This window comes from Chaetura pelagica, unplaced genomic scaffold (genome assembly GCF_000747805.2).
Source record: "Chaetura pelagica isolate M959 unplaced genomic scaffold, ChaPel_1.0 scaffold116, whole genome shotgun sequence".
Lineage (NCBI taxonomy): Eukaryota > Metazoa > Chordata > Aves > Apodiformes > Apodidae > Chaetura > Chaetura pelagica.
In genome coordinates this window covers 2,714,955-2,742,422 of record NW_009953655.1, presented here as the reverse complement: position 1 = coordinate 2,742,422, position 27,468 = coordinate 2,714,955, and the positions used below count along the sequence as shown (strand labels likewise).

General features: G+C 39.8%; 1 protein-coding gene across 1 annotated transcript in view; it reads right to left on the bottom strand.

Annotated features, from left to right (window-relative positions):
* Positions 1-4,956: 4,956 nt before the first annotated feature.
* The window catches only part of WHSC1 (Wolf-Hirschhorn syndrome candidate 1), a 62,117-nt gene continuing 39,605 nt past the window's right edge, over positions 4,957-27,468 (bottom strand). The window contains exons 9-21 of the mRNA XM_010000240.1: positions 17,441-17,572; positions 16,302-16,425; positions 15,077-15,277; positions 14,253-14,432; positions 12,658-12,814; positions 11,751-11,956; positions 11,194-11,297; positions 10,683-10,952; positions 10,471-10,587; positions 8,580-8,721; positions 8,106-8,212; positions 6,288-6,492; positions 4,957-5,340 (exon numbers count right to left, since the gene is read on the bottom strand). Coding sequence (XP_009998542.1) covers positions 5,072-5,340; positions 6,288-6,492; positions 8,106-8,212; positions 8,580-8,721; positions 10,471-10,587; positions 10,683-10,952; positions 11,194-11,297; positions 11,751-11,956; positions 12,658-12,814; positions 14,253-14,432; positions 15,077-15,277; positions 16,302-16,425; positions 17,441-17,572 — 2,214 coding nt within the window. The 3' untranslated portion in view covers positions 4,957-5,071. The remainder of the gene's footprint in view (positions 5,341-6,287; positions 6,493-8,105; positions 8,213-8,579; positions 8,722-10,470; positions 10,588-10,682; positions 10,953-11,193; positions 11,298-11,750; positions 11,957-12,657; positions 12,815-14,252; positions 14,433-15,076; positions 15,278-16,301; positions 16,426-17,440; positions 17,573-27,468) is intronic.

Below are 27,468 nucleotides of genomic sequence, written 5' to 3'. Positions count from 1 at the left end.
TGCTGCACAGAGCAAACTTCTTTCTCAACAAGACCCTTCAGTAGGATCAGCAATTAATAAGATGCCCAGTGGCAAAAAAATAAATAGTTCCACAGAGCAGAGGGTAGTAGGAAAGCAACTTGCTGAATTATTTCATTAAGACCTGTTGTTATTCTCTGCATTATCCAGAGTGAAGCTGAAATGCCTAACCAAGTATTTTTTGTGCAAAATATGTAGGAGAAAAAAAGAAAACCCCTTAATTTACCAGAAAAGAATACCTGAGTGTGGGGAAGCCCTAGAGCAAACAGCACTGACAGTTTACCTTCCATCTGAAAATAACTACCATTCCTTGCCTTCCAGGTGGAATCTTTGCTCTCTTTCTAATAATTCTGAGAAGAACACAAGAATACAGCAAGACATCATTAAAGTCTCTGCTCCTGCCCCGAGGCTCAGGACACACAACTTATGGGGGGATTGAGCACAGAGAGCCAGTCTATGCTGGCTGGTAGGACATGCTGTCAGCAGGCAAGCACCCCTTTATCTTTTGCCTGGAGCAATTCAGCTGTGTGTGCACAGGGGAAGTGTTTAACCATGGCCAGCCCATTTCTGTACAGCTAAAGTAAGTGCTGAAAAATAAAACTCTGTTTTTGAGCTGTGGTTACTTGTGCTAACCTACCCTGCTGTAACATGGACCGATGGGAAAAGCCTCCCCCTTAAACCCCTGGCTTCATTCACTACTAAATACTTCTCTCTTTTCCTCAGGAAAAAAACCCAACAACAAAGGAACCACAAAAAAACACCCCAAAAAACCAAACAAAAAAACCAGCAAAGACTTGTCTCTCCCTCCATTTCAACAGTCAGCTCAAAACAAATAGAGGATCAACTGCTCCAGTCATTGAGATTCCTGTGATATGATTATTTCCACCTGAGCAGGAACTAATGAAAATACACTTCCTTTTAAGAATATCCAATGTAATATTTTTTTTCCAGTCTCCAAATTCTACCATTACGTTAAGCAAGGGTAAGGCAAGGAAAGGGAGCCCAAAGCTTTCCTCTTTCTCTCAGCTGTGCAACTAAAATAATGGTTGCTTCCTAGATAAGTATTTACCTTTTGTTTCCTGCTGTAAGGTGGTGCTTCATCCTGGAAGTACAAAAGCAGTTCAGACCTTCAATCCATCTTGCAGGAATTGTTTCTTTCTCAGCCAAGTGATACCAGGAAGACATGAAACTCTGGCAATCCTCAGGAGCCAAGCAGAGCAGCATCCTGCAGCCATGGGAGACCCCTTGCATGTTTTTCACACCTAAGAAGGTGTCTACTAGACTTACATGCCCATGCAAAGTTCTTGCCCTGTTCCCTGACACCAGGAGAGCAGTGCATGAGGTTGGTACCTGTTCTCCTTGGATGGGTCTCAAAACATTATTTTCAGAGTCTCTTATGAAGTGCAGGTTTTCACTATGAAAGAACAGCATCCAGGTCCCTCACTCTCCAACAACACTTGCTTAGTACGTGTAGTGTCTCTTTTTTTCTTTAAAGAAATTGGTGCAAAAATAACTATATAGAGCTGTTTCACAAAAAATCATAATAAATGAATTAACAACTTCTTAAATAACTAGGAATAAATTTTAATATTTAATAAGAGACTGAAGTTTCTCAAGCAGTCAGACATGGAATAATGTGACTTAACAATGTGGAAAAATCCCATTAATTTGTCTTTCAAGATCTTTTTGCTTTTCCAAGTAATTAAAATAAAATTTAAAATTAAAAAAAAAACCTAAAAACTGACCATGAACACATAGCTATAGAACAAAACAGACATGTGATTATCCTTCCCAGATTGTAAGAAAATACATCTAACATACTTCACAGAAAACTGCTTCCATGCTTGCTCATGTGATAAAAGAACAACACATTCTGAACTTGGCAACCACATACCAACTCTGAAAAGTTTGCTGGAAAAGGAAAGACATTTTTCTGCTTTGATAACTAGATAATTTAATGCCACACAATATGCCATAATTAATGTTAATTAGAGGAATTTATAATGGCAACTTCTTAAAGTTGCCAAATGCTAAAAAGTATTGAGTTGTATGAGAAAGCTTAATTTTTAAAGACAGTTTTTCCTTGTATTTGAACAATGGGAGAAGGAAAATAGTGAAACAATTTTTGCCTCCTTTTAAACAGAACTTCAGCAGAGTAAGGTGCAGAAGCCTTCATTAAAAGACACCCAAACCCCACCTTTCCTGATTCAGAACCCAAAATTCTACCTGAGTGACTTAGCTGAGGGTTACATGGTCAGTACATATTAAGGGAGAACATGGTCCACATTTCTCTTAAAGATCAATCTCCAAAGTCTGTGATCAGCAGAAGGCTGATCCTAGCAACTCAGCATCAAGCTCCCCCTTTGCAGCCTCAGTGCTGCCAGCCTTCCCTGGCCCCAGGGGCTGAGCAGTGAAGAGCAGAGGTAGGAGGACACAGAAAGTCCCAACAGCCACTTGCCAAGATCTGTTTGCGTGAATTTAATGTTGGGAAAAGAGCAACTGGGAGGGACTAAATGCCCAAGTCTTTCCCTGCCCACAGACAGATACCAAGTGTGTGGCTGGCCTGCATCCTGCTGTCCTGCATGTGCCTGGGAGCCCACCTGAGGGGCAGGCAGGGGGTCACAGGCCCCACGACTGCAGAAGGGGGGAGTGGTACCTGCCTATCTGGGATGGTGCCTTCTGGAAGTGGGGATCTGCCTCTTAGGACCTGGGGCACAACTGTTCCAGGGTGCCAGAGCTGCTACACCTACATAGGAAGAGGAAAAAGCAACAAAACAACTAAAAAAAAAAAAAATAAAAAAAGTTAACAAATTATAAAAGCAATGGAATGTAAAGGTAAATTTTTATAATAACTTATTTCAAGGTATTCTTATAAAGCCTTCCTTACATGGTGCAGGATTCAAAGAATGGTTCCCATTCAAAGAATGACAGCAAATTCCTTCATTTTGTTTAAAAGTGACGAGGCAAATCTTTCTGCTTTACTACCTGATCTGTTTCCTCCCCTCAAAAAAAAAACAATACTAGAGAAACACACACAATACCATTTCTAAAAAAAAAATTTAGGTACAGGCCTTTGCTTCAGTCCTGGCATAAGTTTCCCTCAAAATCAATTAAGAAGTCTTGATTTTTAATTCAAGTTCAAGGCTTGGCACACCACTTAAAAAAAAAATGCAGGCATGTAACAGTTCCCCCTACTTCAAACTGTGCTATTTTTTTCAAAATTATTTGAAAAATAATTTTAAAAATTAAGCTTCCAGCAGGGTTTATAAAAATGGATGAAAAGAACAAAGCAGGTTGTTTGGTCACAAACTGAGTTCAGGATAGGGCAATGCTACATTTAAAACCTCTTTCGATTAACACTTTCTGATAAAAGCAAAGTTTTAATGTGTTGGGAAACAAAAGAGGATTTCAATCATTCCAAAAGCTAAATATGCAATCAAATCCTGAAGAAATACTTTGGGGAAAAAACCACCATACAATTCCATGATACAGTAAAGGCTTCATTTTCAAAGGGGCTATGCATGACCAAAGGCAAACTAAGCTAGACCACACACAACCTGGAGATGAAGGAGCACACTGAGCTTACACGGGCTAGAAACCAGGGCACCAGTCCAAGCTTCCCTGCCTTGATGCCACATCACACCCCAAGGACACACACTGGGAAGAAAACGGGCAAAGACATTTTTCTTCACCGTTTTTTCCTAGTTCTACTGTTACTTCCATCAATACTAAATCCTGCAGCTTTATCTCACTGCAAGTGTTAGAACCTCATGGGAGCAAAGGATTAAAAACGGCTTTGCTGACACAACACAGGGGGGATAAGACAGTTGGGAGCAGAGCTCCTAGGAAAGCACAGAACAATTTCCAACAGTCTGCCAAGTCAAGGAGTCAGTTTTACACAAACTATATCAAAAGGAACAGAGTCAGGCTAAATTTCACATTAAAATAGTTCCTTAGATGCTTCTTCGATAAAGCTTATTCACTTTTCATTAGTTATTTTTTTTGTTAATTTAGTTTTTGCACTTTAGTCAAGTTTCAGCTGCTGTTTCATTTGGGGGGGTTTATTGTTCCTCGTTGGGCATTTTTTGCATGATCACAAGGTTGCAACACTTGACTCCAAGCAATCCAAATAAATATTTGCCTCTGCATTTTACTTGACATCAGGAAAAAAAAAAAAAAGAAGTAATTTTTTCAAGTAATAGTTTTTGTATGATTTTTTATTAAGACACAAAAATCCTAGAGTATTGGGCCTAGACTGCAAGACAATATCCCTTTAAATCCAGACTTGTACAGCTCTGCAAAATCAAGTCACTTCTATTTTGCTGGAATAAAATACAGGAAAAAAAACAGTACAGAAAAAAAAATCTCTTACAAAGTAAGATTTCTCCTCTCTGGTACAGGGTGTGCCTTTCCCACCACCCACTATATTTCTTGGTGGAAGGATATTTAAAAACATGTTTGTTCAAGAATCACTGGGGAGCTATTTTATAGGAGCACAAACAAAATGTCACCTGTGTGGTTACAGTGAGATACACACCTGGATCATGGATGGCATTCAAGCACTTGCTCAGAAACACACATCTCATTGGGACCACAGACCAAGCCATTTCTTACCTAAAAGGACTTGAGAGCTAATATCTTCTTTCAAGGATATACTATTTTAAACATCTGTTGGTTGACAAATACTACCTCAAAAAAAACAAAACAACCCCTATGTTTACGCCTACCTGGTTTGATTTTAACCTACCTCCTTTCTGAAAGCATTTTGGAGGGAACCTTTTACATTCGTAACAATTCAAGTGTAACTGTAATGCTGAGTAATAAGTTTGGTTTGTCCTGAAATGTTCTGAACTATGCAGTTCGTTCTCAGTGCAGAAGCAGCAGCAGACTGCTGTGGTTGGCTCAGTGGATTTATCAAAACAAAACAAAACAAAAAAATCCCCCCCCAGCCCCATGTAACCTTTACAGAGTGTATGTAAAATTGTGTCCTTCCCTGGTCATATTCACAACTTATCTACAAGATAGTGTTGGCAGTAGAAACTGCAGTCCATGACTATTTGCATTCAGCTCTCATCCATCTGTTCCTCTGCTTCCTCTTAGGCTTCAACTTGTTTAGTTTTTTGCGGGGTTTCTCAGTCTTCTGAGTTTCAACAGAATCCACCCCAAGAACATGTTCAGAGCAGCATAAATGTCCATTCAGCATAGAATTGAGTACTGTCCCATCTTGGTGCTCCTTGCAGAAAGAATTTGGGCAGAAGTGGCAGAAGGAAACGGAAGGTTTGCCACAAACATCACAGTGGTGCCAAGGACACTCCCACTTCCCTGTGATCAAAACCAAAGAGCACATTAGTGGGGAGTAAAACGTGTCATCATCTTCTAAAGTTTTGTGTTTTAACAGCTGAACAACACACGACTTCCCTGACAAAGCAAGACAAGACAGCAGCTACCATGGCTGATCTCCAAAATCCAAGTGCTACATCATACCTCCAAAGCTCAGCTGACAGCAGTGAGCAGCAGGCTTGAATTTAAATAAAGCAGTGAACTCCAGCTCGAATAAATTATTCAGGCTTCACTCAACAGCATTTAACACAACTTGCAGGCTGGTAGAATATCCAAACATCCAGTCACCTGCTGCCTCCTGTTCCAACACTCACCTGTTTGTTGCAGGCTTTGCTCAGGGATGGCTGCTGTGCTCTACCTAGAGACACTCTTTTGCCCCAACATACTTCACCAAGCTATTGTTTTACTTGTTTCTGGGATAACAGGCTTTGCCTGCTTCGCTTCTTCATATTAAGGTCCCTTCCAACCTTAACCATTCTATGATTCTATGGTTCAATCCCACACATGAGACTGCTAACTGGAACCAGGTAACTCCTGAGGTATCTGGACCTGCAACCTGATGTCTCCTGCCCTTAACATTTTCGATATTCCAGACACTGCTGCTACTTGTTTGGCTTGAACTCAACTGGCTTCATGCATTTCTCAGATATAATCAACTTCCCTGTGACAGGGCCACAGCAGCTCCTCTCCAGGAATGTGCTCAGTTACCTACATTTGTAACACATAAGGCTTGTTTTGCCAGAGAGGCAGGAGAAAGGCCACCACTTTGTCTCCACCCTTCAGAAGATCTTCTACATGATGCACAAACCAAGCTCTCACCACACAAAAACAGTGTTTCAGATGACACTCTTGACAAGGTTTCAGTGCAATAAACGAAGTACCTGCTCAGGTTATTTATTCACACAAGTTCACCAGGCAAGCTCACTCACCAAAAGGACGTTTCACCAAGCCAAGACAGGAGAGGTGATAAGCTTTAGTACAGGATTTCCTGTCACACAACACCAGCTGCCCTCCGTCACCACAACGGAAACAATCATCTTCAGATTCTTTCTTCCCTTCATTTTTCGTTCTGCGTCTCCGTGTTCTCTTTTTGGTCTTTTTGCCTTTTTCTTCTGAGGCATTAGTGGAAGAATTCTGAAAGAGTTAAGATGCAAATCTGTAAATGCCAGTTCTGCAAAGGGAAAATACTATACTAAGCAGCAAAGCTATTGGCATGCCTGGCAGGCTGTGCACACAGGCACAGATGTGACTGGATGCAGACCTGCCCAGGGCCTCACTGTACCCAGCTGTGGTGATAAAAAAAATAAATCACACTGACCCTTGAGAAAAGTCAGCTTGAAACCAGCTCTTGTCTCTACACAATCCTTCCTACAGGAAAGCTCTTCCGTGTTCTTATCACTGGAAAAAAGCCTTCCAAGTTCCAGTGTAATGTAATGTACTTGTGGCTAATTTACCCCCATTTTGTTCTGGCATCACAAAATCACTTCAATATCAATTTTTCTTGTTCAGCTGTGTATATTCATGTTGGAATTGCTAAAATCAGTCTCCACTTCTCTTTGAGGAATGGACAGCAGGAACTGTAGCTGTGCCCATCATGCTAGAAAGAATATACCAAACCTTGTCCCTGTTTCAATCTGACATTCTGCTGCTTGCATTTCAGCTCTCCTTCACCAAATCACAGAGAATTCATTCTAGATGCCTTTTTAACACCCCTACCATCATTCACTCCCCCTCACCCCAGACATCATCACCTACTTTCTTTAAAATGAGCCCATTCTATCTAGCACTGCAGACAGCCCTGCAAAAACTGAACTGCAACATTTTACTCCTTGGTGGCTGCCTGCATCAACTGATCACAAGCTTCTGTGAAACCCCACTCAGCCCCTCCCTTAACACAAGCAGCTACCTGAACTCTCAAGGATTTAAGTCCACCCACTGAAGTGCTTGAGACTGAGCAGTAGGAAGGACCACATGAAGGTGCAGCCTTTCTACATCCACAGATGAGGTCTTTTTCTCTTGGGAATGTACTTGTGCCTTCCCTCTCACTCCTATGCTAATCCTTCAAGAAGCCCCATCAATTTTTGCTGGATTACAGGTTTTAAATTGACCTGATGTGAATCATACTGGCCATTTCTGGATGTAATCTGGTATCATTTCTTCCTCATTCAAAACTCTCAATTTTTATTCTTCAATTCAAGTTAAATTTAACAAATCTTAACAAAATAATAATAATTTAAGGTTTAGATGAGGGGAAAATGAACAGCAATGTCAGAATAATCTCACCAGCCAGTTATGCTCTTTCTTAGTCAGCTCCTAAGTCCTACAGCCCTCCCCTCCCCACACTTCAAACAGGACTGGAAAGGTTACTCCTTCTGTAACTCCTTTTTTCACATGCTTTTGATTCCAGAAGCTAGTGATAGTAACTAGAATATTTTTTACTTGGGACCCAAAGTAATTAATTGCTTGTGGGAGAAAATATTTTAGGGTGTTCCCAAAAAATCAGTATCACCTGCTGTGCTATTACAGCATAAAAATGTATTCTTTAGCACCAAGGTTATGTTTGGAAAAATAATGTTTCCAACTTCCCAGCAAGGGAAACAAGCTTTTTCCTCAGAGGTCAGCTAACATCTGTTCAAGCAGCACTTACCCTTATCATAACATAAAACTGGTCTACCAGTGCCTACCCTGAGAGAAAAAACAAGGCCAGTAGACAAGGCACAGTCAAAATCTCCTGCTACATTACTTGCCTTTGGTCTGTCTCCAAGAAATCCACTGCAGTTTGGGGCCCCACATTTGCAGACTGTTTTTTCATTGCCCAGACAGTCAAGGTTGTAATTAAAAGTCAGCTCTGTCCCTGAGTGAGAGAAGACACACCCTTTCATTAGGAAGGACACTGTAACAAAGTATATAAAATTATTACAAACAAGTAAGGATTTAATGATCTGTGTTCTGGTTTTGTACTTGTTCGCAGATCTATTACCACAGCTATAGATATATAAAGATACGTGTGTGTGTGCACAAACTGGAATATATATATTTTTAAACAACCTTCTTGCCTTACATTTACTGTTGTCACTTGAAGAAAAGATACAGAAAAGTTGCTGGAGATCTCTACAAAAGTATTTGCACTGATTCAATTAAACTGTGACTGTCCCAACTCAGTAACCATGCAGAAAGTTTAACTCAGGGAATGAACCCAGGACGACCAGAAGCTGAGGTACCTGCAGGAATATCACAGACAGCAAACAAGCCCACACGAGTGTCTCCATTCACTGTCCACTTCAGGGTTTCACAATTTGGTTGGCAGCTGTGGTTCATAAAACGAGAATAGTTCCCTTTGGGGCCAGCATCAATAATACGGTCCTGGAGATCAAACCAACAAGAGAATGAATGGGGATTTTTTTCTCCAAGCTCACAAAACCCAAGCAGTTTTCATAAATTCTTTTTGGCAGTTGCCTTCAGAACAGACATGGTGCTGCTGCCCAGAAGCACATAAGCACGGTGAAAGTCCATGTTGTATTGAAAACTGTAGTGTCTCATGTGGCCTGGAATGTGACACTCCCAAAGCAATACTCGTGCTCTAGCTCACACTGTCCCAGAACCCATCTCAGCCACAGGGCAGGATGAGTGTTCCTGTGAGCACCGTCCCTCCAAAAGGCCTCGAAACTCAAACTCAGTCCATTTACCTTTTACTTTGCATTCGCAAAGCTGTGACACACACACAAATACTGTGCTTTATGGTATTTGCCAAGTCACTGCATGATTACTTGCAGAGATTACCAGTTTCTTTCCCCAAACTGGTCTACTTTAAACAAAAACAAGCTCTTGGTAAACTAAAAAAAATCCCATCACTACACACAATTGCCTTTTAAGTTCTATCTCCACCAAACATACCAGACATTAACAAAATAAAATGAAGTCTTGAAAAAGCCAGAACTGGTTTTCTTTGCAGAGCTGCTTAAGAAAGCTTTGCTTATGTATCAAATATTATTACAGTTTCCTTCAAACTCACTTTCATAATGCATGTCATACATGTCAATACCCAGTGTGGGCATTTTGAAAGGCAGAACCACAAGGATCATTTACTAACTACAGCAAGAGTCAGATACATGTTCAATTCAGATGTTTCACACCCTGATACTGCATGTCAGTTTAGTGGAGGGGTGAGAAACTAACGTGTTCAGGGAAACATGACTTCAGCATTCATAGTGGTAACTCCAGTGCAGGAACTCCTCAGTTACAGGACACTAAGTAAAATAGAAGCTGTGAAAATACAGAGCAGCCCAGTCCTGGGCAAGACAAAGATGATTAGGAATGAAAAAAACATGCCAGACTGGCAGCCAACTCTTGTTCGTCTCTCAAGTAGCTGTTTGGAGACTGAAGCAATACACTATATATATCATCAATACCTCTAGTGTCCAGGTTCCCTGCTTTGTTCCCCCTCTCAGGAACAGAATACTCAGAGATGTGCAGAGACAACCCCAGATGCTGGATTAATTTGCTGTGTTAATTAATCGGCTGGATTAATTTGCTGCAGAATCAGTTTGTGGAGTGCTGGCTTGCAGCTAAACATCACAGGATGGCTAGGGTTGGAAGGGACCTTAAAGATCATCTAGTTCCAACTCCCCAGATACTGCTCTCAGAAAAGAGCTTCTACAGAATCACAAGCCCAGTTTTGTTATGAACAAAGGGACTGCAAAAAAGATGAATGCTCAATACAGAACACAGCCTCACAACTTTATTTCACACTACTATCAAGGGAGAATTTTTTTTGTTGTTGAAATTTTACTAAAAGGATTGCTAATAGTAACTCTTTCAACTATATCATTACTATATCCCAAAACTTCGTAGTTCCTTTTAAGACTTGGCAGGTAAATACTTCTGCTGTATTTGATTGCAAGCAGTAATTTAAAACCTTAACATATACTTTATTACATTACACAGTCAGACTAGCAAGATGCATGATCTATAGAGAATGGAGCAAGATACAACGTTGCAAATATGTGAAATCGAAACATCAAAAGTAGCAGAGTGCCCTAGCAAGGTGGTCAACAGGAGGACAAGAGATCACAATAACATTATAATTAAATAACGGAAGAAAATGTACAATACCTTATCAATAGTAAGCATATAGAAGTGGGTAATATCATTTTCATGTGCATATTTGATTCTTGCCATACATTCCTCTTCATCAATCAGCTCACCCACATACTCATTTACAAACTCTCCCTGAAAGACACCAAGTATCACTAGTAAAGTATATACCAAACCCACAGAGAGCATCGCAAGTCACCCTTTCTTTGCCAGGCAAGAATGATTCATACCTTTTTAATGTCCCTCTTGGCGACCAGACCCCACCCTTTCCCATCAGTTTTGATGATCTTGGTCTCAGGGTATTGACGTTTTGTGAAGCACTGGTTTTGGCACCGTTCTCCTGCTGGACAAACCTGGGGATGGCACTCGTACATCAGCATCCGATTCAGGCACTCGGAGTCAAAGCCACAGGGGTTTTCATCTGTGGGTTTGCAGTTGCACTTGGGAATCTCAGAAATGTCAGCAGTATATATCTGGACTTTACCACAAGGTTTATTCACCTGAAGAACACATGAAAATGATTCAAACGTCACTTGAAAACATTTGAATTGATTGTAAAAGGTATTGCAGTGGTTGCTAACTGGGCTTTGCAACACTAGGTGTTCCAGCTGGAACAAAACACCATCGTTTCATGGCTCTAGAAGCACCATTCCCAGCACATCATGACAACCCCTCCTCCCCATCTCACCCTTCAGCTCCTCCTCTCCAGGGCTGGCTTTGAGTACCCAGTGTCCCCTTTACCTTAATATGCTTGTAAGGTGGAGGTTTACGTTCACTTTCTTGGCTCTCTTTGGCTTCTCGCTGCAGCTTTATTTCTCGAAATCGAGCTTCAGCTTCTCGCAAAGCTGAGAAAAACAGGTTGTTGTATCAACAGACATGCCAGAAAGAGGATCACTCTCCCCAGGTTGATCTTCTCATTCCCACATCTGTTAAACAAAGACTCATCTTCTACTTCCTAGTCCCATTACTCAATTTTCTTGCAAACAATGCTTCTGGAATGTTAATATTCTTAACAGCTTTATTAACTCTACCCTTCCTGTCTTCCAGTTACACCATCATTTCTTTTCCAGAAACTAAAAATTGTCAGAAATAATTCCTATCAGATGCCAGTTTTTTAGAAGCCATGAAAACAATACTTTTGTTCAAAGTTAGTAATAGTGACTGCTGCCCAGGACACCCAAATATTTTTTTACATTCAATATTGTAAAACAATGTATTAAACCAGTCCCAGGGCTATGCCTGAAGAAAGCAAAGCAGGCAAATCAAAGGATTATTTTTGTTTACTTTCAGCTGTGTACCATTTTTGAAGACTTTTCCAATTCCTTTGATTCCCTGATATCTACTCCCTCTGTCTCCCTCCATATAAGGGAACACCCGTGCTTGGTGAGTCCAGTAGTAATCCTTAGAACCAAAGAAAAACACAGGAAATTCTCCGATTTCATGCTTCATTTTCTGAATATTTGGGGGAACGTTTTTCGGATGGCAAACTTCTGCAGGCCACCATCTATCACAGAGGTACAAATAAAAAACATACAGCACTTTAGTCAAGCTCTTTCTGCAAGAAACAGTTGAACAAAACCACCCTGAACAGCAGTAACTAATTATTATTTCCAAGAGCCAAGCAGATTTAGAATCTTCTCCTCCCCCACTCACTGGGCAATAAGAAAAGGCAAGACTAGAAAAGGGAAGCCCAACACACAAATCTGGGGAACTTGCAAGATAAGCATCCACATAAAGCTCCTTAGATCTGGTTAGCACAAGCATCTCTTTAACAAGGCCTGCAATCACTGTAATTGTCAAAGATCAGGAGACATCTGATTACAGCTTCTGATGCTTTCTAGAATAAACCCCACCCACCTCTACCTCACTCAGATCTCAACACTGACAACCCCAGTGACTTATCTCCCAGCCTGCAAGGTAGTAATTTAGCCTGTTACAAGTTACACCATCTTAATTATTTGAAGAGATCTCTGAAACAGAAGGGGTTGAAGGCACACGCATTGGAAGCGGATGTCAGAGACTACAAGGAGTCGTGCATGGGTAATGCCTTGGTGAAGAGCAACACTTGCAAGGAAACAGGGTCCCTGGCTCACAGAGGAATGAGAAATCTGTGTGCAGCAAGGCTGGCCTACAGAAACAACCAATTGCATGATCCTTAATTAAACATGCCCATACTGTAAAACAAAATAAATGCTTTCATCAGACCTGTAATTTCCCAGTTTAACCCAAATAATATCCTGGAAATGAAGCTTCTTCCCTGCCCTGCAGTCATTGCAGTACCAGCTCCCATCTGGCATCTCAATGTTCAAGCAGTCTGGGTGAAAGGCTGCAGGACATGACTCACAGCACAACAAGCTCCCTCCTTCAGACAGAAAGAAAGAAAGGGAAAAAAAACAGGTTGAAAAACATCCAGAAAAAACCCACAAGTTTTGCATTCCAACCAGGTTTAAAGCAGTGGTAGGTTCAGTTAGAAAAGAAATGGTTAAACCATGCTGGCCTGCAAGAAATACATATCCTTTAGTTGTGTACAAAAAACAAAAGGTCCTTACTGATTTGAATGCCTGGCAGGCTCAGATTAGTGATACACACAAAATACCAAGCAAGGTAGCAAAAAAAAAGCTAGAATAATGCACTACAATTTTTAATTACTTTTTTTTTTTCATACTTTAATGGCTACAATATATTTAACATAGTTTAATATATATAAATATTTCATTGTATGCAAGATTTTAACGACAACAAATTTACTTTATGGGTGTTTTTTTCCTGTCAGGAGAGGGAATGAGGCTGTTGGTTTGTCCCATGAATTATCAAGTGGAAAGTTAGCAGCAGCTTAAAAGCTGCTACTCTGCATGTTAATTTGTTAACAAATCAGGCAAACTTTCACTGCTACAGTTTAATCAGCACTATGCATTTTGTGGTTCTCAATAAGAAATAAATTTCTTGTATAATATAAACAAAATCACCTTTAATTAGTGGTACTCTCAGCAACAACTGATTCAATTTGTTGTCTGCTACTAAACCAAAGGCAACTCTTAAAATATTTATGCTTTAATATTATGTATTAGCAATAAAAAAAGACAAAAAGCTTCAGTACATTGAACACAGGGGATAGAGTAGAGAAATACTTCTTATTGTGTGTCTCTGGTAAAGAATTAAATCAGGCTTCTGGTCGCTGGACAAAGTCCAAGCAATAACATTCTTAAATAAATTAGATCCACAAAAAAAGGATACTCAAAAACTTGAAGCAGCATAAGTTATTTCAGTATCTAATTAAACCTAACTTAATCGTGGTGTTAGGGGTTGGAAGGGACCTCCAAAGATCATTGTGTCTAACCCCCCTGCCAGGGTAGGACCAAAATCTAGGGCAGATCACTCAGAAAGGCATCCAGGCAGGTCTTGAAAGTCTCCAGAGAAGGAGACTCCACAACCTCTCTGGGCAGCCTGTCCCAGTGCTCTGTCACCCTCACAGTGAAGAAGTTCTTCCTCGTGTTGAGGTGGAACTTTCTGTGCTTGAGTTTGAGTCCATTGCCCCTTGTCCTATCACAAGTGACAAGAGGTTGTCCCTGCCTTCTTGATGCCCAGCCCTCATGTATTTATTTATAGACATTTATTAGATCTCCCCTCAGTCTTCTCCCCTCTAGACTGAAAAGCCCCAGGTCTCTCAGCCTGTCCTCATAAGGCGGGTGTTCCTGCCACATTTCTAACCATTTCCTAGAAATAGACTCGCAAAACCAAACATTAAATCAAGGAAGAAAAGGTGCTGCTGCTGCATTCAGGAGGGGCTCCCCATTGCTTACCTTTGGAGCACACGAAGCACCAGCTGACGTTGACGTGGGCGTGGTGACTCTTCCCCTTGGTGGCAGTGAAGTGGTTGGTGCAGACGATGCTGTTGGAGGCGATGACGGCACATCCCGCCGCAATGCAGACGTCGCCGGCGTGATAGGCCACGGGGCAGCGCACGCAGCGCATCATCTTTCCTGGCAGAGCACAACACAGCCATGTTATTTGTAAAACAAAGCTGAGCTATTACTCTTCGAGCTAAAAAGAAAAGAAGAAAGGTAGCCTGTATCCACAAAAAAAGACATCAACTGTGTTTTCAGACTCTGCATATTTGCCTTTTGCAAGGATGCTGAATTAAGAGGATTGTTTTTCGGATCCCTAAGCTGGTTTCAAAGCACTGTCATATTTAAATGCCAAGGCTTTAGGGAGGCACACCAGGCTAGACAAGCTTTTCTCAGCCATGCAGTTTTGTCTACAGACATTGTGCAAAGCTAAAAATATGCACAGGACAAAATGTCTCCAGCTTGGGCCAGCCTTGCTGCGGTGTTGGTACAGTCACAGGTCTTGCCTCACTCGTTATCATGTATCAATTCTAGATTCCATTCCCTCTGGAGAAGAAAACATGGTGAACTACAGATAACTGAAAGCTAGTTAAAAAACAGAACACAAAGAAGGTAAATACTCACGTTGACTAATATATTTTTTTAAATTCTCAATCAATTGATAGTCCAGGCCCGCCTAAAAAATTGGCACTAGCAGTTACTAAACGGCCAGATTCCTTACCTTAACATACCATAAACACACTTAACTCATCAGTCATAAAAACGTAAAATGAATCTACCTTTTGAAATTCGTGGATGTGAGGGGTTACTAACATGACAACTTAGGCAGCTGTGGAGAGGACATCGAAACCCCCTTTTCTCAAAGACAGTGAGATGAAATTTTTTGACACAAGCTTCGTGGTAGAATTTCCCACAGTGGGACACGACGCAGCGTTTCACATCTGCCTTTCTCTCTTTACACACAAAACACGTATGCACACCTAGTGGCAAAAGCAATAAAAACCATGTAACTAATTTTTCGTCCAAACAGGTGAATTTAAAACACTTCAGTTGTTTTTGTTAAGCATGGGGGAGCTGCTTTTCTTGTAGTGGTTTCCTTTTTTTAAACACAGTCATATGAAATTCTATTATTTGATGCAGCAATCATTATTTATATAAAAATACTTTAACTCTTTAATGTTAAAAACGGATCTGCTCAGAGACAGATCTAAAGTTACAATGCAAACCCAATGCAGTCCAAATCAACACAGCAACACCCCAAAGCCTCACTGATCTGCTTTTTACATTCTTATTTATAAGCCTCAGTTCAACAAGACAACAACAGTGACTTTTTCATTATGATTATTTTTTAAAGCAATGAAATAGGATAATGGGTTGTCTGTGATCCTGTGAAATTCGAAGCAGGTCCACAAACCAAGGAGAAGCATCATCTGATCTTCCCTCTGGAGTGCTTGGAACAGCTTTATTTTGAAGCAGCCTTGTTCAAACAAGGTTCACCACATGTACTGAACTGAGCTTATGAGCAAGAAGGCAAATCTTTTACATCAAGTTTTAGGACTAGGAACTTCCAAGCAGTTATTACAGGATTAAAAGCAAATGAAATTAATAGCAATAAGGCAGTCTTTTAATAGAAGAAGTAAAAGATTTATATAGACAAAGGACTGAAAAAGGACTTAAAACATTTCACTTGCTGCTTTTTTCCCCTAGAATTTCTTAAGTCTTTGTGACAGACTTTAAATCTAAGCTGTAATTGTACTCAGAGAGCAAATATTCTACAGTTCTTAAGGCAATGGAATTCAGACTAAATCAGCCAAGTTGCAAGAGTGAGCTTTCTTAAACATGGCACACTAAATGGTACTATATGAACTCCCACCCTGTTGGGCACAAAATGAAAAATATTTCTCCAGAGACACATACTCTGTCCAGGAGGATTTCCTAGAACAACGTATGGGAAAACTACAACTTTTTCTTCTTTTTTTTATTAATAGGAAGTGACAAACTTGCCTGATGTACATTCACTACAAATGAATTTTCCTGCTGGTCTTCCAGAGAGCCCAAGGCAGCTTACATGAAAAGCTCGATAGCAAAGTCCTTCACACAGTAGGAGATCACCTGTTTTTTCACACAGCTTTTACAACACAAAGGCATTGAATGTTAAAGAAAAGTTCATATGTGGAAAAAAAATGTTTTCTTTATTCCTTTTCATTTATTGCTCCTCAGAATCTCTTTTCCCATTGTTGAAATAAAATTTAACAAGTGAAAGATAATTTACAAGTATCATTGTATGCCCTGGCTTCCAGTCTAAACAGATAACAGAGCCACTAAATCACTAGAAATATCACCCATAGAACCACAGCTCATGAGCAAATACAATCTGACAGAAAAAAGAAAAAAAAGCTTTAACAATTTTTCCCTGAGCACATTGATGCATCTGAGTAGGGTTAAAAAGCATCCTTATTTTCCTTTTCCTCAGCCAAAAGAAATTAATTTGGTGGCACAACGATACTTCCATGTCCAAGTGGTTAGGAATGATACATGCATAACTAAAAACAAACAATAATGCTGGCAGAATTTAAGGATTAGCCAACATTTAAAGATAAATATAACCTTACCAACAGTACATACAAGAAATGGAAATCTAACTGCCTCCCCAGTCCCACGTTAACAAATTTGATCTGTCCATTTGTATGGTGTTACCATTTCAAAATCTAAAAACTCTTCTAGAACAGGTGGATAAAGCTGCCTGGCTTTCAGTGAGCCTGGCACGGGCACTCTGCTTCCAGTGCATCACTGCTCCCTCTGCTGCACACAGGAGCACACAACCCACCGGGCTGTACTTCCTTCTCTTCATCACCAGGGAAGCGAGCAGCTCTCCTCGATCGTTTAACTAGTTACCTGGCAACACCCACGAACCTATTCTGAGGTACAAATTATGCTTACAGATCTGAAAGCTCCAGCAGAAAGGCTAAGTAGCTTATTGGAGATCAAGAAAAACCAAAAAAAATTAAGAAGTCTATTTACTGGCATCCTCACCACTAACAGACACCTCAGACCCACGCAATAAACCTGCTTCTGGCCTAATATTGTTATCTTCAGAAAACCCTCAGAAAACATGGCTTGCTGCCCCAGCTAATATCTCTCACCTGACACACATATTCTTTTTTTGTTCCTGCTCCTCGCTCAGATTTTTTGGATGATATAGACACTTCAGTCTGAGTTTCATCAGCACTTTCATAGGGAGACTCTGAGCGCTCGTCTCCTTGGCCATCGGAGATCTGAAGATTAAACACAGGTGTTAGAGACAGCAGTCAGGTGTGGGCAGTTTGTACAGAGTATCAACTGAAGGAAGCAAACAGACTGCAAGTCAGACTAGCAGATTTAGGCCCAGACTTTCAGTTTTGTTTCCCCCACCTTTAAAAAAAACCTTGATTAAAACCAGAGTATGCATTTGTCTCACCAGAAGGGAAACCATCCTCACCAACACAACAGAGCCAAAACATAACACCCAAACTTGGTCATATGGTGCTTTATTTATAGTATATAGTTCTGTAATAGAGTTAGCTAGAAGTGCCTGACCAGTAACACAGGGATATCTTCAAATCCCTTGGTTAAAGTCAGAAAACATGTTTTATGAGAGAGTAATAGTTGATTTTAGAAAGAAACTTTGTAAACTTCAAGTTGCATATGAAAGTCTCTGAGCTTTTTCTCCAGGGAATTGGGGAAACAGTGGGAGAACAGAAGAAAGGAAGAAAAAAAGTGTCTCTCTGAATATGTTTAAGGAACATTACAGCTAAGGATGACTTCAAAGTAGTCTAAAAGATAACTGTGTTATAGATAAGTCATGTAACAGATAGAGATGTGTTAGAGTTGCAGGATTTTAAAAAATATTCTTGATTTACTCTCAAGAAAACAAACCAAGTAGCATATTTCAAAGAAAATACAGGGCAGTTTTCAGTTCAATAGAGTTAAGGGAGGGAATGGAAAACCGAGTCAGTTGTCCTATCTCATGTTACACCAGAAGATGCCAAATTTCATCCTGTTGCCCCCAGCTGGTACTCAGTGAGTTGTGTTTCACTCAGTGTATCCTCCAGGAGATCATCACAATTTGGAATTGCAAAAGAAACCTCTCACCACTCTCTTAGAGCATGTTGTAATGCTTATTCACACATACCATCAAAACCACTATCTCACATCCCTTTTGAGTTGTCTAACTGCAACCCACAGTTGATGATGCTATTTCAGCTATATTAGAAGTCCTTTGGTACCCAACATTTTCCTCCTCTGGAAGGATGCTGCAATTAAGCCCATTTCAATCCTTTCTGGCAAGCCTGAACGCCCTCTAATTTTCCCCCTAAGGAATTGTTTTCAGCATTAAGAGCATTTGGGTGGTTTTTCTCTAAGCCTTATCTATACTTTGAAAAGGCTGTTGAAAAATTAGGCATGAGAAGTGGAGGCAACAGCCCACTCCAAGTCTCAGAAGTAGAATACTCAAAGCAAACCAACATGCTACTCTTCTTCACCGTTTCTGTGTAAGAATCTCCCCAAGTCTTTGCAATATTGAAAGCAAATTGTTTTAAATGAAGAATTTTCTTTCTGTTTTCAGGCATGTGATCTCATATTTATCTACAGTAAACCACATTTTATTAAAAATGGCCCAGCCTACTACATAGCAACAGAGACAGCTATGTGCAACCCCTCATGTCAGCCAACCCCCAAGCAGTGTGCAAATTTATTAGAAGAGATTTACATTGAAATCAGAGAGAAACACGTAAAGCCAAGCCAGGCCTAGCAGTAGTCTTTATAGAATCCCTTTAGAAACACTGGTTTTAAACAATTAGTTTGCACTGTTTCTGCCAGCAAGCATGCATTCTTGCACTTAACATTAGTTTTCTTTGACCATGTCTAAAAATAGGTTGTAAATTGCATCAGAATTACAGTTGTTAGTTGTTTTGGTTTTAATTTTCTTCCAGCTTATTTGCAAGGGTTTAAATGCATTTCCTCTGTGCAAATGCATACTATCAAAGTGACTCATACCTACCCTTAACCTATGAATATTTCTGTAACTAGAGTGCTTTGGAAATTCTGCCTGACTCTCTTAGAAGTGTCTAAAGGAAGCTGCATGTAAAAATAATTGTTTTCTTCAGGCACCTGGATCTGTCCCCTGGAAGGAGCTGTGAAACAGTAAACTGAAAATGCAACCTGAGTGCATTGCCAGGAGCAGCCAATTCTTGCTGGGAAGGGGCAGATAAAGAAAGGTAGTGCAGGAGTTCAGCAGAAACACAAAACCATTTTCCCTTACAGTTTAAACTTACACACATGCTTATTTCTGTTTAAATGGTTCCCACAGAAACACTAATTAGTATAAGCAGTGCCCTGCTCTAACATTTTTAGTACCTCATTATGTTCCTGTTTCAACTAGCCAAAACTAGTCATGTTTGGAAAATAAAAAAATAAGCTGGAAGGGTGTTAGGTCTGTATTTCTTTTCTACTAAAAAAAAAAAAAAAGAGGAAAGCTTTATGCTCTAAACCAAACAAGCAGTCTTATGTTAACGCTATGGTTGTCCCTGTTTTCCCCACACCACAAGGTAAACCTAAAACCCTGAGAAAAACCATCTGCGCAGCACACCTTGAGGTAAAATTGTTTTCTTTAGAGCAGGAAAAGCTAGAGAGTCTTGCCCTCGAGGAAAGCACTCCTCTTCCCCGAGCTCACCACTTTGGAAGGCAGAGGAGACAAACACAATACAGCCAGTGACAAATACATGAAGTCACAAGAGAATAGGGTTTGTTTAAAGGCAATCATCTCCTAGCTTATTTTGTTTACATGCTTGCAAAATGTTCAAGTGAAGGAGGCAGACCCTGTTGGCAGATCAGAGTTTTTCAGAAACCCCCTTGATACAGGTCACAACATCCCAGCCACTTGTGAACTACAGGCTGGCAGCCATTCTCCTACAGAAGGGACATTTTAGTGCCTCGGGATTAACCCACCAGCTCTTCATTTAAATAAACGGTTACTGAGCCAAAAAGGAGCAGCACTGGCAAGGTTCAAACTTCACAGCACAAATGTAACCACGAAACCAAAACTCTATCAGCACATTCAAGACAAAACTTGGCAATTTACACCCTCCTATAGATAAATGCTGGATTTCAGGCACGAACACCAACACACACAGCATGAACACCAACACAAACAGCATGAGCAAAATACCTTTAGTTCATCAGCTGCACGGCTCCCAGGCTGAGAGTATCTTTGAAGATCTCTCCTTTACAGCTCTCAGCAGCCTCACACACTTCACAAATCAAATGCTCTATTAGCCACCAGTTTTGCACTACGTGGACAAGCCTGGATAGCTGCTCATGGCTGTTCCCACTCCTGCAGAAGCAGCTCAGTGATACAATTACAGTGCCAGATGCAGCTGCTGCAGAACACATCCCTTGATCCTTGCTACCATGAACAAAGGTTTAGCCATAACAACAGCCTCATTATGTGTAACTCATGCACAGCTTGCACCCATTCCACCATCACCTGAAAAATTTTCATACTGGCTAATTTTAGGGGGATAAATAAAAGGGGAGGCTAGCAGATTGCTTGGTATAAGAGAGGGAATAATTTATTCAGAATAATTCAGGGATTGACCCATATCTTGTCTTATTTATGTCTTGCAGAAGACAAAACACCCTCTGCCAGCCATCTCCACTTGAAAGTAGTCTCTGTTCTATACAACCATCTTTTGGGAAAGCTCCCTCTTTCAAGAGGGCCAGAATTCAACTTGGTTCCTGAAGTCATCCCAAAAACCAGCTGATGGAAATATCGAGGAACTAAAATGAGTGCCTGTGCTGTTCAGGCCTCTTGAAGAGGTTGAGACAATCTTCAACTAACGTTGCTGAGAGAGGACTTACAACCTAATAAGCATGAGATGGTTTGGTAAACTATATTTCTAGCCCAAGCAAGCTGCAGTGGCACTAATGGGTTCTGATTCATTGAGGGGACAGTTGAGTTTTGCCATAAAAATACCTTTAGATTAAAAGAGTCACTAACCAAAGATGATTTATGAGACAGTCGCTGGAAGTCAGTTCATGGTGACGTGAAACAGCCACGTCTAAAGTGAAACATAAGGCTTTTGTGGTTTGTTAACACAACTTTCCACTACGTAGGGTCTAACAGTTCCCATACAAATACCCAAATCACAGCATTCAATAAAAATCAGCAAAGGTTTGGGTTTTTTTTTCTGTAGTTGTTAAGCTACAAATGTAAATCTTTCTCTTGTGATCATGCCAAAGCTTGTCTTGTCCTTACTTTTGTAATCTAATCTCCTTAGCAGAGTAAATTCAGTGTAATTAACTTCTGATATTCAGGCCAAGGTCCAAAGTAATCAAGATTTAGATTAGTGGCAAAACCTGTTAATTAGCAATTTGTAGCAACTGCTGGCTTGCTACTTTATTTTACATTTTGAGTAATTTTTTATTTCTCATAAAGGCAAAGTACTATTTTTGAGTGCAATCTTAGGGGAAAAAAGGCAAGGCTGTTCACTTCATATTTATAGCAAGTGACAAGTATAGCAATGAAATCTATCCCAACTCTGTCATCACCTCCACTTTTCATAAGCAATTACTGATGCTGCAACATGGAAGATACCCTTCTTCTGCTGAAGTTAGCATCATTGGAAGCATCATCAAACTTCACACGTTGCACATCAGTTAGGCTTTCCTTCCCATTTCCTGCAATTATTGAACATCAATATTATTTTGCAAGTACTGGCCTGCAGAGGCTCTCATGCTGTGCTGCCTCAACTCCGAGCAACCAGGTGGTATTTCAGAAATCAAATGTTGCTCTTTCTACTGGAAACTGCCCAGCTGTGTACACAGGTGAGGAGGGGCTAAAAACTGGCCTAAAAACCCAAATGTTTTGCTCTTCATTTGGGCTGGACCAGAACTTACTTCTAGTATCAATGAGGTTCAGAATACGGTTGCTCACGGAAGTGACAACTTTACTGTCAGTTCCCCAAGGCAATCTTCTCATTCACTACTCACACAGGTAAGACTTGGAGGGAACATTTAAGGACACATTACTGCTTTTTTTCCAGGTTCTCTATAGCTTTGTAATTGGGTAAATGTTTGTTACAGAGGAAAACTAAGACAAAATTTTGGCGCCTCTGTAAATTCTTTGGGTTTATGTGGCAAAGTGTCATTGACTTAAAAACTGAATCTACTCATCTCAAGGTATTTTGAGCATACATCTTACACTACCTTTTTCTGGCAATAGTCAGACCCACAACAGCAGGAGATCAGCATACCAAGGCTTTGTGTCCCCAGAGTAATTTTAATTTTCCTTTGAACTATATGCTAAAAATTGGTATTCACAATAACCCAAAGAAGCATTGTAGCAGATTTTTTCAGACAAACATTGACCTATTTTTAGAGAAACTACATCAGAATGCTCATAAAAGCAATCTTCAGCATTAATTCTCAACTGAATGAAAATGCTTTGCATGCTGCAATATTTGACATACAAAGCCAGATTACACCAGCCACCAAAAATGAATACTGGGTAATTGTTTAATTGCTAAATATGAGGTTTACTTTTTTTTTTTTTACTACTTCCTTAACTACTTCTCCCCATTTTGTGTAAAAGGGTTATACAATGTGCACACAGATGCAAGTACTGTGTGTGGAATAATTAATTTTTTTTTTTCTCAATATTACATTGATTAAATAAGAATTTGGTTTTGATGAAGCCTGCTGGGCAGGTTAAGAAAAGAGCAGGAAATGTGTGCAGCTCTGTATATTTAAAATAAGACTTAAAGGGAGTCAGCCATGTGAATTTTGTGAGTTTGTATCTTTATATTCTTAATTTTGCCTATTGATTGAAGCTCTCTGAAAAGATTAAGGGGCAGGGTGCAGGAAGATGATTTGACAGAAACACAGTGTACAAAATCACTTCTCGAATGTTTTCCCTACTGCAAGACTTCCCTCAGCTGTAACGCTGAGTTTCAGTTAACTGCATCATTCACTGCACCACGTGAAAGGATAAGCACTAACAAACATTTCTCATGCCACTTAAAAACATCTAAAAGTTGAGTTCAAGTCTACAACAACTTTTTAAGAATTTCTTTTTGCAACCAGGTACCTGATTCCAGTCTCAGCCACACACCTCAGCAGAAATGCAAGCCAAGTCTTCATTCCCTCTGGCTTTAAAAAAAAAACACAACAAAAAAAAAGTTGGCTGCAAAAGCTGGTATGTACAACTCAGCTTGCGTATTTCTTGAATCATGTGGGTAAGCTTTGCAAATGGTTTCGTTAGTTCCACATCTGGATGGTAGAAATTTCATTTATTAAAAAAAGGAAAAAGAAAAAAAAGACAAGTGCTGATATATTCACAGTTGGCATCCAATCACACTGATACATGATGCCTGGAATTTAAACATTGAAATTATGCTGTGCTTTAAAGAAGTAGGTGAGGATGAAGCCAAATGCTTTTGTGGAGATTTGCTGCATCTACTCACCCACTTGAGGAAAAAAAAAATAATGGTAATTTAAAATTTTCTACTTCCTTCAGACAGCGCCAAAAAGAAATAGTAAATACCAGTGCCAGCAAAAACATTACATTGTCATTCCAAGGGAAAAGAGGTTCAGAAATTCTGCGTCTGAAAAGAAAAGGCTATGCTCATGCAGTCTGCAGCCCAAGAATTTAAGAAGTTAGCATAGTAAGACCATAAAATGCAGCTGTTCTGCTTGTCAAGACTGGCCCTCAATCGGCTGCTGACCTCTTTATTAAACATGCTTTTTGTTTCAGGTTTAGGATTAAATCTTCATCTTTAAAGGATGATCTATAAAAGCACCTTTGCTGCCTTCATGCTATCCTGGGGGCAGGAAGGTGGTGGTGTCTTTGTTTCTTTCCTGTAAGCATCTTCTGGCTAAAGGACGTCCTAGGGGACTAGAGCACCAGTATTTGTTGAGGCAAGAACTCATGCCTCACGGAGCAGAAGCAAGTTTCAAATACTATTCAGTTTGTGTTAGCAATTGCAAAGTGAACAACATTCACGCTTCTGTGCTTATCAGCTTCACCAGGACTTCTAGATCCAATTCAGACAAGCTTTTGCTGCCCAATGCTTGAAGGTTCCAAACAAATTTAGAAATTTTGAGTTAAAAAGCTGAAAACATTTATGGACCTATGGTGCTCAAACTGGCATGGGCATCAACAGTTACTAGTCCACCAGTCACACACTTTGCCAGACTTTTCTAGCTACCAAAGTGCAATTTTCATTTGAAAAAAGTCTTCCTCAGAAAACTCACTTCATTAACTCATTCAGTCTTATAAAAACACTTCTTACTTTAGTAATAAATGCTTGCTTAACAGCAGTTATTAAACATTAAGAATACAAGGTTTGTCCTTAGTCATATCCAAGACAAGGGTGGTGTTTTGTCACATTGTGCTTAAGCAGTTATAAAAGCAACTAAAGGGCAAATTTTCCCAGAGCCAGTACAGCTAACCCTCCCACTTCCCCTTGTTTTACTTGAGCATCTCTTGTTTTATAATCCCATCTGTAGAACATCAAATAGAAACAAAATCCCCTATATATACTTATTTGAAAGCTGGGAGTATATAACACGAAAACAGAGCATGGCAGAAAATTATTTCCATCTGCTTTTTTGTTTGGCAGGCAAGTCACCTCCACAGCAGGATCAGCAGGATCCATCAAAGAAAAGGGCCCACAAAGAGTGACCTACCACTCATTCAAAGTTGTCTTAAGACACTCATTGGCTTGAGTGGCATCCATCCTTAACTGATCCATTGCACCTTTTTATAAGCATTTTTGAAGCACGTTTCCATGACTTCTGAATGCTGCTGGCTATTAACTTCCATTTTTCTTAAAACTAAGGACACTGCTACAAGCTCAGACTTCCTGACATGACTTTGGAGTCAGTGACTGCAATACCACAGTCATCCAGGAGGAAGTGGTCTGGTCTGGCTAAGAGCTTTCCTTATAATGCTTGGGGCATGCATGTTCTGATGATCAAACTCTTTAGTCTTTCCACATACAAACCCCAACTGCACTTCTTTTTTTTTTCTTCTTATTAACAAAATCTCAGTAGCTAGAGGGCTGGGTGTTGCTTTAACCTAAGCACAACTTATATAAAGAGTAAGTCAACAAGCAACATACAAACAACAGATGAGACTGTATTCAAAGGACAATCTATCGTGTACCCACACGGAGACAGAAAAACTGACAGAGCCAATTGAGTTACAGTTAACATTTTCTTTATTTCAGTATAAGAATTCCTGAACTGAACGAAGAATGGTATTTTGGCCCATACTGCTAGACTAGATAAATTCTTTAAGTATGCAGTGCCACAAGTGTACACAGTACTAGAATAGCAAAAAAGACGGCCTGGGACAGGTTTCATTTTTATTATTAGCAGGAGTTAAGACGTTTCAGATAAGGATATTATGCATTTCTGAATTTGCCTGGAAAGTTAATTAAAACTCTGAGAACATTCTAAAACATTATAAAATTGCCTACAGACACTCATGGTACTTTGGTAGGGGATGTGGAATAAAAACCTACACCACGTAAACATTCAGTAAACAGATTCTCTGCACTCTGAAGCCTAAGAAATACACAAGATGAGAATAATTACATAAGATTCTTAATTTTCTACACAGAATGTGCTGCCAAAGAACAAGAGTCAAGGCTAGAACTTTCTTCCACATGAAAATAGAAGCATTGTAACAAAACTGTATGATCTGGTGGGTGATGCAGGTTAATTTCAACTGTTATAAGCTTTAGGGAGAAACAAGTCCAATTACTTGCAGTGTTCCACAGAACTGTACCCCTGACTGCTCACTGCTGCTTCCAAACAGGAAAAATAAGAAATGTATAGGCATATAGAAACAAACATAGGAAACAACTGTCTGCTAACTCAGAGGATTTAAAGTGGCACTGTATATTAAATTATCATTAATTATTGTTTTGATGAGAAAATTATCTTTGAGAGAAGCTAGAATGAAATGCTAGAAGCACAATGAATTTGTTTAACAATCTGCAAAAGTTACCGCAACTATTTTTTTCTTTAGGGCAGTAGTTTGTTTAAAATAACATTAATTCCTTTCTTCCTTCCTGTACTCAGGATCTCAAAGACAGTTATTTTTACCTTCAGTAAGTGTGCCTTGAGTATTTTACTTGTATAGTGTGGTACAACTGAACCCAGGGTCAATAAATGGAGCTGATACACTTTTTTAGTTCCAAGTTGTGCACGTCTCATGACTGCCTTCCCAATCAAATACCTTACCTTTTATGAATTGTATGTGTTTTCTCCATGGTGTATACATGCTAACACCCAGTAAAAAATGTAGATAAACCAAATCTGGCTGAATTTGCTAATGAGAAAAAAAAACTTGTTTAATATGCAGAAAAAAGAGCGAAACTTGAGACTTGCATGATTATAACTTGCATTATTACATCTTGAAAATGCAAGAACTTGTAGCTATAACCAGCAACTGAGCTTGTTTTGACACTGGATGTTACAGAAAGCAAAAAGAATTCCCTCTAGGGAAGATATAAGGAACTTAAAGGAAAAGAAACACCTTCAAAATCTTTCCAAGGCTTCTTTAAACTGCCATCTGCTGGTCAGCTCATAATTCATGAGGATATGACGAATGACAGACTAGCTAAGAATTGAGAGTATTACATGTGCTTTATTTTGTCCTCTCTTAGAAAAAAATTACAATTTCTTTGACAAATTCAGAAGTAGTATCTACACTCTGCAGGATACTATGACACTTATCTGCTCTCAACAAATCCATCCAATTTAATGAAGCCAGCCAATAACCACAAAAATGGATCAAAAAGCTAAAGCAGATATGTTTCATGCAAACACACCAGGTGTGCCAACAATCCAGCAGTAATGGTAATGTAAAGCCTTTTTTATTTATTAAAAAAATACTGGTTACACTCTACTGGCACCTGCTACATTACTGGGGGGTGGAGGGCCAAGGTAAAAAAAAAATAATAAATGAGAATACACCACCTGTATAATTTCTCACAAATATCATGAGCTTTTGGATGGTTACACCAAGTCTTACGTAGGCAGTAAAAAACTCCTCCGAGCTTTTGCAGACTCCGAAGTGTTGAGTATCTTTCTCACATCTGGCTCTACCAGCTGCTCATTAAGA